Source organism: Antedon bifida, chromosome 10, assembly GCF_963402885.1.
Source record: "Antedon bifida chromosome 10, ecAntBifi1.1, whole genome shotgun sequence".
Lineage (NCBI taxonomy): Eukaryota > Metazoa > Echinodermata > Crinoidea > Comatulida > Antedonidae > Antedon > Antedon bifida.
Window position 1 is genome coordinate 12490570 of NC_136235.1, and position 13280 is coordinate 12503849.

General features: G+C 31.3%; 2 protein-coding genes across 2 annotated transcripts; both read right to left on the minus strand.

Annotated features, from left to right (window-relative positions):
• Window positions 1-3360: 3360 nt before the first annotated feature.
• LOC144853673 (alpha-2,8-sialyltransferase 8B-like) lies at window positions 3361-7029 on the minus strand. The gene is made up of 4 exons (XM_078711440.1): window positions 6844-7029; window positions 5205-5312; window positions 4389-4904; window positions 3361-3976 (listed from the first exon to the last, which is right to left on the minus strand). The coding sequence occupies exons 1-4, from the start codon at window positions 7011-7013 to the stop codon at window positions 3730-3732; spliced, it is 1041 nt and encodes a 346-aa protein (XP_078567566.1). The 5' UTR covers window positions 7014-7029; the 3' UTR covers window positions 3361-3729.
• Window positions 7030-8611: 1582 nt separating this feature from the next.
• On the minus strand, window positions 8612-11619 carry LOC144853475 (alpha-2,8-sialyltransferase 8B-like). The gene is made up of 4 exons (XM_078711172.1): window positions 11587-11619; window positions 10146-10250; window positions 9324-9842; window positions 8612-8858 (listed from the first exon to the last, which is right to left on the minus strand). Exons 1-4 carry the CDS (start codon window positions 11589-11591, stop codon window positions 8612-8614), a joined length of 876 nt encoding a protein of 291 aa, XP_078567298.1. The 5' UTR covers window positions 11592-11619.
• Between the last annotated feature and the right edge of the window lie 1661 nt (window positions 11620-13280).

Below are 13280 nucleotides of genomic sequence, written 5' to 3' on the forward strand. Positions count from 1 at the left end.
AAAGCAAATTTGTACGACAAGTGGTTGTCGAGATATAAGAACCACACATTTTTAACCTTTGACCCCGATTTTGGGCATGTTCGTCCCGGATAGCAAATTTGGCACACATTCCATGTTGTTCGTTGGGGTCAAATTATCCTATAACAGTTGAGATATTCTCTCCTAAATTAAATGCATACAAATCTGACCCAGGTCCTAGACTACCATTGAATATGCTGTTTTCACTGGCCTAACACATTCAACATTTCTGCTTCCCAAATATAATTTTTCTGTCGGTAAAAGAGGATATTTTTAAAACATTTTATTTCAACAAAAGAATTCAGCACCTTTTGAACTATACAATTTGTTTTTTTTTATTATTATTTCTTTGTTTTTTTTACGAAGATAAATAAAGTTTCTTATATCTCATATCTTTAATATTATTACTTTTCCTTTCAGTTCATTTAAAATTCGATTGTAATGTTGCAGAGGAATTTGTGGTGCAGGGATCAACTTTATTTAACCAAAGAAATGAGCACAACATAAATTTTATAAGCAGAGAATGATTCACGTTCGTTCACTTCTGGTAGATCAACAAGTAGTTATAAACTAGTTTTACACTAGACAACTTTATTATCCTCGTCAATGTTTTTGTTTGCACTACCCTTATTTTCAGTTGCAAGATTTTGCGTTTGATCGCATGTCTGCTGAACTGTTTGATATGCTTGAGTGCTCATGGACTCATGATAACTCATTTCCTGCGCTCTGATTGGTTGGAGACAAAAACTTCTAGAATTAGTGATAGAAAAGGATTTAGAAGATGGAAATATAGATACTCATGTGCATAGCCAACACTTTCAATTTGTTTCGTTTTGCTGAGCGAAACCAAACAAAAGCATAATATTACACATAAAAAGTACATAAAACCATGCCATTGTGATAATAATATTAATAATATATATAATAATAATAATTTATTAGGAAATTGTGATAGAATTGAATATTTTCACAATAATTATGTGATCGTCCGGACTGTTGTTTCAATCAAGAACAAAAATGAAATTCATTTGGATCTAAATAATTTATGATTAAATTAATTTTGTTGATCCAACACAAAAAATAAGCAATTAAAAAAGTACCTGCACTACATTTACTCTATGCCTTGAAATATGTAACGAAAATTTAGATTTTTTAAATTAAATGTTTTTTATAGACCAGCGTATCTATGTGCTCACATGTCTTAATTTCATAATCAATTTTGTTATTTATTTATTTTTATTTTGTAGTTTATTATTTATAGAACCCATCAAAACAAAATAGTAAATTAATCATTTTTAATATTTTTATATAGTATTTTATTGTCACATTTATATTAGCTTTATTCAATTTGAATAATCCCCCTCTAATAACCCCCCCCCCCCTAATAAACTCCCCTATAGAACATTGTTTAGAGAACAAACAACCCCATCGAATAAAGGTTTACTGTATTTTATCATTCTTGATATTAATTGTGTTGTATTTTTACATGTCTCCCTGTTTGCTAATGGTTGAATCCATCCAAAACAAATTATAATTTCCTTCTTTTTATTTAGCATAGACATTCACTATAATATCTATTCTATCTATCTATATACTCCTGCTTACAGCAAACAATGGACTTTGAATTACATTGAGTAGATGATTGATTGTTTACAGTACATACGATACAAACTCTAAAATGATACCAGAAACAGATTGATCGATAAAGTCTTATAACATGAATACATTAATGTAACTTGTGATTACATTTGTAGGCCTATTATTCTGGGTTTTCTTATATATTGTTAAAATAATTTAGAAAAATACATTGAAGTAAATTATAAAAAGAAGTAATGATAATATAATATATTTATTTCCGCCAAAATACATAGGTCTACAATTACAAAATAAATAGGTGATCATTTATTCAAACTTTTTTATTTTATTTATTTATTCTTTATACTGGGTTGCCTCTTCAGTCTAAGTCTAAGACTGTTCTCCTAGAAGGCCCAGTGTATATATATATATATTTGTAACCCGAGTTTCTAGCAAGAAACTAAAATTTCCAAGAAGTATTAAATAATCAAATCAAGGAAAACGCCTTATAAATTAAAAATGTAGATTTATTCCTTTGACATCAACTTGTCGGAATTTACATAACTAACCAATATTATTTGTTCTCAGGATAAAACATTAAAGTGTCCACAAAACTAAAAGTTTATATTAAAATTGAGTCTTCAGTTGAAACAATTCCGACTTGAAAGGTTCCACAGTAGAGTAAATGTTATCAACGAAATGTTCCGACCAATGGTGTAATAATTGCAATAATAATTCGTAAATTTCAAAAGTAGTGTTTTCTCATCTAAGAAAAGAGAAAATATATACATATACTATATAACTATAAAACAATTTAAATCAAATATCATTTGGTACATAATTAAAATACCACAATGTTTGCAAAATAACCTAGGCTATGATAGACAATTAAACAAAATAAAATATAATCAAAGTTAAGTATCACATAACTAATCTAAAGCATTGAGCCAATGCAAACATAATGCATAAACCTAATCTTCATAAGCTTAAATCTCAAATTAAGTTATATTAACACATTTGTTAAACATAAAATAATATAATTGATAGTTCTTACCTAAGAAAAGAGCCAAAATATGAAAAAGTGACTTCCTTTAAAGTTGTTAAAAATGTATAGATGTTTCTTGTGAGCAGGCACAAGTGGAAGTGAGGTATAATCATCAGAAATGAGGTATAATCACCTTAGTTGCCTAGCAACTTGGCAAAACACATTCCTTACTTCCCAAACAGTGGTCACTTTGACCCACTTGGGGTAACCTTTGTTGCAATTAAGCTGCATTCTTTTCTACTGACCTATAAACTATATTTATATACATTGTAAAAAAACAGATACATTCAAATGAATAAAATCAAACAGAAAGATATAAGAAAGATATAAATGGTAAAATATATTCATAAAAATCATAGGGTTACATATATATATATATATGATGAGCTTGTGACAGTGGCTGCTGTATGTGAATTAGTACACCGGGTAACCCCCTCTCGTCTCGAAAGATGTACTAGGCTCCGAAAGTGCACATAAGCCAGATGTGTACACTGGACCACGGTGTATAGTCCTTATCCAAGAAGACTGTTTCTAATAAAAACGACATACAGGATGAAGCAGACGACAGAGGAACATTGTTCCTATTACGTAAAGGTTGTTGATATGGCATGCTTATAAGTTTTTAATTAACTTCAAGTTGTTTAATTTGAATTTAGTGTTGAGTTGCAGAAAGAAAAGTATAGGTAGCTAATTTAACTTGACTTAACGATGGAGAGTTCGCATACAAATTGGGAGATTGTTCCAAATGGCAGGAATGGCATTAACAATAATATGTAAGTCTAAGTAAAAAGGCTGATATATACACACTAGGACGATAACGACCACCGATGCTTACATAAACAAAGAAATAGTTTCATTCTAAAACTATAGGGCTACTTTATTTTACCAAATAAATAATAACTATTTGTTTTCATTTCACTAAACTAAATCACATGTTAATACACCAGATCGTCGATATCGTTTATACTAAATATTATACAGGTTGAATTAAAACAGGTATAGGCTAAATTTATGTTTGATTTAATGTTTAAATTCGTTATAAATACATAACACGTTTTCTCGGTTTAACAAATATCATAAACAAATGGTTATTAATTACAATCTTTTGTTATCACTCTGATAACGCCTGATTTGTTTAGTATTGTTAATGTTTTATGCTCACTGTTCATATCATGAGTATTTTTAAAGGAAACTTGATCGTAGTAATGGTAGGTTAATTGACGACCAGATGGTGATGTTGAATATGGATAAAATCCATAAAGAGTTATGTTTCTACAAAACGTTGCAGCAACAGAGAACATCATTAACCCGGATGAAACACGCTTGATATTCCAGAATCTATAGACAAAATAAACATGTATACTTAGACTACAACGCAGTATGAAGGATTGGATGAGTGCGAATTATGAAAAAGTGGACCAAAAAGAATCTGGAGATGGGTGTGAATTAATGTTTAGAGGTAGGCCTACCTGATCAATCTGGTGGTTGGGACGATGAGGTGCTAAAATTGTACAAATATGGAGCTATCGAAAACTGCACAGAGGTTTGAATTAATGCAAGTAGGCCCATAACAAATAAAAAAAAACAAAAATGTACGATAAAATGTGTTTAAGATATCGTGCTCATGTGCTATTTTTAAATTTTCTTTTCAGCTGGAAGTTTCCTTTGATCGACTGCCCGTTTCGCAGACAAATTTTTGTATATAATATCGTTGATGTATTGCTAAACTGAAAAAGATAGTTCCACTTACTCAGTGGTAGACAATGGCTTTGTAGGAAAACCGATTCGGAAAGGTATTGAATGATTTCTGATAAAAGTCGATAGCGCATAATATTGCATTTGACGAGAGCTTGGAGAAAAAACCCTTGAAAACCATAATATGGTATCATTCAATACTTTAAATTTCTTCAAATATGTAGGACGGCATGTAGCATTTTCAAAACAATTAGTTATTTTCTTGACTAATTCGCCATTAATGGACATCAAGCTTGTCTTTGTACCAACATCATTCTCAAAGCCTTCGGTTGGAGCCATGTTGTTTCTTATAACAAAGTCATGTTCGTCAATTTCTTTGCCACAATGACTATGTTTTAACACTCCTGAATTGCCTACAATAGCGCATGTGTCGTATGTCCCTAAAGGAGGAGAGTCTTTGGGACGGGTCTTTTTATTGTACCAATTTTTAAACATGTCACTATGTAAATTTCCATCATAAAGTAGAATACACAACTTGGCGTCAAACCGTTTATATTTCACGATCTTCTTTCTGTTGAAATAGAACAAAAATTGTTTTTGTAGGATGGTAGGCTACACTATTTCCATTCAATATTTCTGCAAAAATGTCTTAATATCCTATCACAAAATCATCATGCGCAGTTAGTTACATCTAAAATATTTGTTATTATTATTATTTTAGCAAATATGCTATACTACATAATAAAATACGATGACAAAAAATGGTTACAATATGGATAAATGTTACAATATACAAGTCCGAAATACTTTTCTATTATTAGGCCTATAGGCCTATTTATAATTATACTATAATGTTTAGAAAATATCTTACTTGAACTTTGCAAGAGCTTGTTGGTTAATATGTCTACTGAACTTTTCTGAGAGACTTAGTTCCGTGTGTGTGCTAAAATTTGAATTGTTGACACCTACTACCAGCCTACTGAAAAAAGGGGTAGATAGGCCTATGTGACTGATATAATCATCTTTAAACAAACGGCAAAAGTGGTGTTTATTTTTTGTTAATTAGGGAGAGATAGGAAGTTTGAATATTCAAATATCATGTATTAGGTTTGCAGTCTTATAGAAGTTTAATGTAGTAAACTTGAGTCGCTTATTTTCTACATCTCCTTATATACACACATAAAATGAATACTAGTTACTGGATGGAATATAATAAATATGGGTAGGCCTATAAACTTGAAAAGGGGAAAGGACTGAAAAGGGGAAAGGACAACGATTTAATATAATAATAGTCTATATGATGTAATACGGTACACATTAAAGCATTTTGGTAATCTACACATATCCTGTCAATGTGTGAGCACTACCGTAAGGTGTATATTGTATATTCTTAACATTGAATATTTCATTTCATTCCTTCGGCCTCAGAACGTAGATATTTCCTGTATTCCGTGAACAAGCAGGGTGTAACTAATAATATTCTTTCTTCAAATATTTTACCATGGACCAAAATTACAGGTGCATGATTATACAAATAATTAGTAATATATCTGATCTACAGTTCTGACAACTTTTAGCAAACTATTAAGGGATACAATTATACTAAACTAGCACTATAACAAGTTTAGGCTAGGAGGCATGCATTTTAGCAAATTTGCTAGCCCAACTAATAGTTCCATAGATATTGTGGGTTACAATCAATCTAATTTATATATATCTTTGTTAGACTAAAACAATCACGGGTAGACATTTTTTATTCGTTTTTTTTTTTATTGATTTTTAAAACTAAAATGAAAAAAAAAAATAAATATCAGATACAGAAGAAAAGAAGCATTGTAGCTGAAAGACAAATGTTCCAAAGAACACGAGCGCCGTTGTTAAGCCATAGCTCCATGGTTAAACCATCAATACAATAAATACATCATTTCATGCATAGTTAACACATTGTTACGGTAGACAATAATACAATCTATGCCCGAGTTGAATAGGGGAAACAATGAATAACAACTCCAATTTCACATTTCTTTTGAGGCGTTTTCTTAGGAAGTAATGGCGACTGTATAGTGACTATATGGGGCGTTACTTTGGTGGAAACGCTTTAATAATGGGTTGGTTTTAATAAAAAAAAATTTCACAGAATACGCTTTCTATTAGTTAAACCTACTGTACTGTAATGATGTTTAGACAACTAGAAAAGCATTAGGAATGTGTATTAAAATTACAAATGAACATTTAATTACTCAGAGAGAATAAAAAAAGATAAGAAAAAGAAAGTATGTAATTGCAGGTGATGGAAAGAGTTGTAGAGGTTAATATAAGAATAAATCGTCAGAGATCGATGATAAGAAACAGAACGAAGTTATACCCAAATGCTCGTTATAATCGTATTTCCACGTTAAGGCTTTGTGCTAAATATCAACCGGATTTCCCTATTAGTATACGAAACCAAGTCAGTCTACCTTTCGGTATTATCACCTACTCAGTGTAAAATGGTAGGCTCTACCACTTACGTCATATTAAAAGCTACCGTTCTTCTTCCAGTGCCATTATCGCCCTTTTTCGAACGCGTATAAAAATGCTGCACGTTGCTAAAGCCTTGATTGGAAATAATACATATGATTAAAAATGAATAAACTGACAGAATAGATATAACACCTTTCAATAAATAATTAGTAGCCATTCTGTGATAAGTCCCGTCTCAGACTTTCGGGAAAATATAATCATCGGAAGGTTCAGACTACTGTATAATAGAAGGCGCTATAATACATAGATGGCGCTACTTAATAATAATAATATTAGTAATATAATAACAACAATTATTGCACAAAACGGCACGTTAAACAGAACAAGTATGGCACGCCAAATGTCATTTATTCAAGAGGGATCTTAGTTTTTAATAGAGATATCTTAGTTTTAAATAGAGATATCTCTATTAAGAATATAGAAAGAAAAGAAATATTTAAACATGAGGGATTTCCTTAAATTCACCCTAAACTGTTGTAATGTAGGCCTCTGTTCACAGTGTCTTACAATCGTAAAGGCTGCTACACACCATCCATACAATACCAGGACGATAACGACCGTCGATACATTTCTTAAGGCCAACTCAGACAGCGTCATAAAACGAGGCCAGACGAGTCACCTCGTCGGGAAAAAATTTAACATGTTTAAAATTCTTTCAACGACCTAAAAACTACTAGGCTACTGAATCTAGCATATGAGCGGAACAACATTATAGACAAAAAAGGTTTTTCAGTTTTACAAATCAATCTCCGTCATCCACCGCCTTCATATGAACATAAGCATAAATATACAAATTAGATATAAAACCCATATTTTCACGATATCTCTTAAAAATACCCAAATGAACACATTGCATTTTCAGTGTACCATATAACAGCTTCCACTCCTAAACTAATAATCCATTTATTTGTGACAAACCCTGTGTTTTCATACCCAATGAACACATTGAAAGTATTTCCAGAGATCACATACCATGTATAACAGGTGAAAACGTAATTTAAGTCACACTTGAGTGATTTTTGTTTAAAAAAATCACTTTTTTTGGGAAATTTAACCTTTCTATTGTTTTTATGAACCACGAACAATATTAATTAACATATTGACTAAAATGTATATGTGTAAGTTAGAGATATAGTCTGTTAGTGGAGATGATCCGCTGATGGACTGGAATGAAATCAATAAACGTAGTACGGTACTATGCATACCGTAAAACCTCGAAAAGAAGTCCTCCCTCGAAAAGTTGGTTTTATATAATATACTAATTTGCATATTTTGCTCATGTTCATATGGAGGCGGTGGATGACAGAAGGTTGATTTGTTGTGTGTGGTCAGGACAACATATATATTCATTTAAAACCGAAAACCATTTACCTACCATTTTGTCCCAGTTCAACATATTGTTGAACTAGACTCAGTAGCCTATACGACTGTATGGTGCAATACGACAGTACCGACAAATCAAGACGCTTCGGGTCTTGACGTACGACGATGTCTGATTGGGCCTTTACATAAAACAAAGAAATGTGAACATTTTTCATTCTAAATCTATAGGCCTACTTTATTTTACCAGATAACTTCAAATTTAAGGAATAAATTATTTTTATTTTATAAGAACCAAATCACACTGTATAAGATATATTTGTTAATACACCAGATAGTCGATAACGTTTATACTACTGTGGCATATATTAGGTTTGATTTCATTTTTAATTTCGTTTGTACTAAAACGTGTCAGAATCGAATAAACAATGGTTATTAATTACAATCGTCTGTTATCACTCTGATAATGCCTGTTTTGTTGAGTGTTGTTAATGTTTTATATTCACTGTTCATATCATGACTATTTTTAAACGAAAATTGATCGTAGTAATGGTAGGTTAATTGACGACCAGATGGTGATGTTGAATATGGATAAAATCCATAAAGAGTTATGTTTCTACAAAACGTTGCAGCAACAGAGAACATAATTAACCCGGATGAAGCACGTCTGATCTTCCAGAACCTAGAATATAAATTAAAGTGCATTAGTATTACATGCTGATTCATCAGTAAGCCTTCATATAGCATTATAATATTACTGACTTTAACAAAAGTACTAATTATTCCATTGCCTAGAGTTCATGTCATTGGCCCACATCTAAACTTAGTGAAACTGAATGGAAGGAATGTATATAGGCCCTATTACGGTCAGGTTACAATGAAAGAGTGTCTATTTACTCGTTTGATACATTAAGAAATATTATATTTAAAAGACCATAAAATCATTTCGAGTTTTGAGGATATCTTCAAAATACTATATGAATCCAAAGGCAAATCACTGAATAAAATGGCAATGCTTTGAGTAACAGTGGCTGGATCATTTCAATGGGGAAATACAAATAAAATAACCAAAAAGCTCTCAATTAAAAGATAACGTAACATCAAGGAAGGAAATGTGGACCTTTCGGATGACACTAATCCTACTTACCCAGTTGTTGACATTTTTCCAGTAGGAAACCCGATTCGTAGAGGCAATGACACATTTTTGACAAATTCTGATAACTTATAATATTTTTTTTGACGGCTACTTGGAGAGAAAACTTTTGAAAACCATAGTATAGTATTCTTAGTAAGTCTTTTAAATTTCTTCAAATATGTAGGAAGACATGTAGCATTTTCGAGGCACATATTAATTTGACTGACTAAAGCACTGTTAATAGACATCAAGCTTGTCTTTGTACCAACATCATTCTCAAAGCCTTCGGTTGGAGCCATGTTGTTTCTTATAACAAAGTCATGTTCGTCAATTTCTTTGCCACAATGACTATGTTTTAACACTCCCGAATTGCCTACAATAGCGCATGTGTCGTATGTCCCTAAAGGAGGAGAGTCTTTGGGACGGGTCTTTTTATTGTACCAATTTTTAAACATGTCACTACGTAAATTTCCATCATAAAGTAGAATACACAACTTGGCATCAAACCGCCTATATTTCACTATCTTCTGTCTGTTGAAATAGAACAAAAATTGTTTTTGTAGGATGGTAGGCTACACTATTTCCATTCAATATTTCTGCAAAAATGTCTTAATATCCTATCACAAAATCATCATGCGCAGTTAGTTACATTTAAAATATTTGTTATTATTATTATTATTTTAGCAAATATGCTATACTACATAATAAAATACGATGACAAAAAATGGTTACAATATGGATAAATGTTACAATATACAAGTCCGAAATACTTTTCTATTATTAGGCCTATAGGCCTATTTATAATTATACTATAATGTTTAGAAAATATCTTACTTGAACTTTGCAAGAGCTTGTTGGTTAATATGTCTACTGAACTTTTCTGAGATACTTAGTTCCGTGTGTGTGCTAAAATTTGAATTGTTGACACCTACTACCAGCCTACTGAAAAAAGGGATAGATAGGCCTATGTGACTGATATAATCATCTTTAAACAAACGGCAAAAGTGGTGTTTATTTTTTGTTAATTAGGGAGAGATAGGAAGTTTGAATATTCAAATATCATGTATTAGGTTTGCAGTCTTATAGAAGTTTAATGTAGTAAACTTGAGTCGCTTATTTTCTACATCTCCTTATATACACAAATAAAATGAATACTAGTTACTGGATGGAATATAATAAATATGGGTAGGCCTATAAACTTGAAAAGAGGAAAGGACTGAAAAGAGGAAAGGACTGAAAAGGGGAAAGGACTGAAAAGGGGAAAGGACAACGATTTAATATAATAATAGTCTATATGATGTAATACGGTACACATTAAAGCATTTTAGTAATCTACACATATCCTGTCAATGTGTGAGCACTACCGTAAGGTGTATATTGTATATTCTTAACATTGAATATTTTCATTTCATTCCTTCGGCCTCTTGGAATATGGAACCAGAACGTAGATATTTCCCGTATTCCGTGAACAAGCAGGTTGTAACTAATAATATTCTTTCTTCAAATATTTTACCATGGACCAAAATTACAGGTGCATGATTATACAAATAATTAGTAATATATCTGATCTACAGTTCTGACAACAACTTTTAGCAAACTATTAAGAGATACAATTATACTAAACTAGCACTATAACAAGTTTAGGCTATAGCTCCATGGTTAAACCATCAATACAATAAATACATCATTTCATGCATAGTTAACACATTGTTACGGTAGACAATAATACAATCTATGCCCGAGTTGAATAGGGGAAACAATGAATAACAACTCCAATTTCACATTTCTTTTGAGGCGTTTTCTTAGGAAGTAATGGCGACTGCATAGTGACTATGGGGCGTTACTTTGGTGGAAACGCTTTAATAATGGGTTGGTTTTAATAAATTTCCTTTTTTTTCACAGAATACGCTTTCTATTAGTTAAACCTACTGTACTGTAATGATGTTTAGACAACTAGAAAAGCATTAGGAATGTGTAGTAAAATTACAAATGAACAATTAATTACTCAGAGAGAATAAAAAAAGATAAGAAAAAGAAAGTATGTAATTGCAGGTGATGGAAAGAGTTGTAGAGGTTAATATAAGAATAAATCGTCAGAGATCGATGATAAGAAACAGAACGAAGTTATACCAAAATGCTCGTTATAATCGTATTTCCACGTTAAGGCTTTGTGCTAAATATCAACCGGATTTCCCTATTAGTATACGAAACCAAGTCAGTCTACCTTTCGGTATTATCACCTACTCAGTGTAAAATGGTAGGCTCTACCACTTACGTCATATTAAAAGCTACCGTTCTTCTTCCAGTGCCATTATCGCCCTTTTTCGAACGCGTATGCTGCACGTTGCTAAAGCCTTGATTGAAAATAATACATATGATTAAAAATGAATAAACTGACAGAATAGATATAACACCTTTCAATAAATAATTAGTAGCCATTCTGTGATAAGTCCCATCTCAGACTTTTGGAAAAATAAAATCATCGGAAGGTAGCCATTCTGTGATAAGTCCCATCTCAGACTTTTGGAAAAATAAAATCATCGGAAGGTTCAGACTACTGTATAATAGAAGGCGCTATAATACATAGATGGCGCTACTTAATAATAATAATAATAGTAATTATAATAACAACAATTATTGCACAAAACGGCACGTTAAACAGAATAAGTATGGCACGCCAAATGTCATTTATTCAAGAGGGATCTTAGTTTTTAATAGAGATATCTTAGTTTTAAATAGAGATATCTCTATTAAGAATATAGATAAGATAAGATATAAGCCTAGATAAGATATCTCTATTGAAAATAAGATATCTCTATTTAAAACTAAGATACCTTAGTTTTAAATAGAGATATCTCTATTAATGGAGATATCTTAGTTTTAAATATCTTAGTTTCCGAATAAATGACAGCTTGGCGCGCCATAAACAAGTGTGAATGTACAGTAGCTTTAAGATGCGTTAAAGATGGGTTTGACTGAGTTATTACACATTCATACTCAGATCTAATTTAGTGATTTTGCTATCTAACACAAATGTTTCTTTGTAATCATTTTTCCTATTCAGTATCTCTTTGTTGTTTTTGATACATGTTGGAAAACATTACATCAAAGGCTTTTCGATAAATCTACTTTGAAAAACAATTATACTTGAATGAGGTGAATAGGCCTATAGTATTTCACAGCTCATTCACACTTGTTCCATTTCCATGGATAAATAACTATTTCACTAAATGGTACAGTGTGAATGTACTTTAATTCTACATTATAAATCAATTCGTTCTTTGTAACATGATTAGGTATAATGTAATCACCTCCTATTTGCTAATGGTTGAATACATTTAAAAACAAAATTGAATTCTAATTATTTTTTGTCTGCACAGCCAAACCGATACTCAACAATGGATATTGAATTATGAATGTTGACATACGGTACAATTCTATGATACCAGAAACAGATTGAAAGTATAGCGGTAATAATCTAGCCATTAATAATAACATGAATAGTACAGTACAAAACTGAATGTATTACAGCAATATACAATATGGACTGCTGAATTACATTAATGTCTACTATTTATTGTTATTATCTCTTTACCTTATTTCTTTATACGGTTTTAATTTTTTTAATTATCTCAATGGTCTATGTAGTGGGCTTCCTGTCACAATCTCCTAGGGGTTTCTTCGAGATCCCTTTCATTTAGGCCTACATCAAATTCAGTACTCTTAATATTTGTCTAATTACACCAGACACGGTTTTTTTTATTGGTACGTGTATTGTATTGTCTTTGATGAATAAAAAGATATTAATAGAACTCTTAATTAACTGAAATACACTTTTCAATTTGTATTTAGTGTAGTTTCAGAAAAAAATGTATTAAATGTATAAATATATATACCGGTTACGGTAGCTAATTAATTGACTTAACGATGAAGAGTTACGACGAATGTGAATTGGTAGATTGTTCCAAG

Bases quoted from the DNA above. Each gene is read 5' to 3' on its own strand.
- LOC144853673 (XM_078711440.1), bottom strand. From the start codon at position 7,013: ATGGCTACTAATTATTTATTGAAAGGTGTTATATCTATTCTGTCAGTT. The intron at 5,313-6,843 runs GTAAGTGGTAGA...CCCTTTTTTCAG, and splicing joins ACGGTAGCTTTTAATATGAC to TAGGCTGGTAGTAGGTGTCA. The intron at 4,905-5,204 runs GTAAGATATTTT...CTATTTCAACAG, and splicing joins CAAGCTCTTGCAAAGTTCAA to AAAGAAGATCGTGAAATATA.
- LOC144853475 (XM_078711172.1), bottom strand. The intron at 9,843-10,145 runs GTAAGATATTTT...CTATTTCAACAG, and splicing joins CAAGCTCTTGCAAAGTTCAA to ACAGAAGATAGTGAAATATA. The intron at 8,859-9,323 runs GTAAGTAGGATT...TTTATATTCTAG, and splicing joins GGAAAAATGTCAACAACTGG to GTTCTGGAAGATCAGACGTG.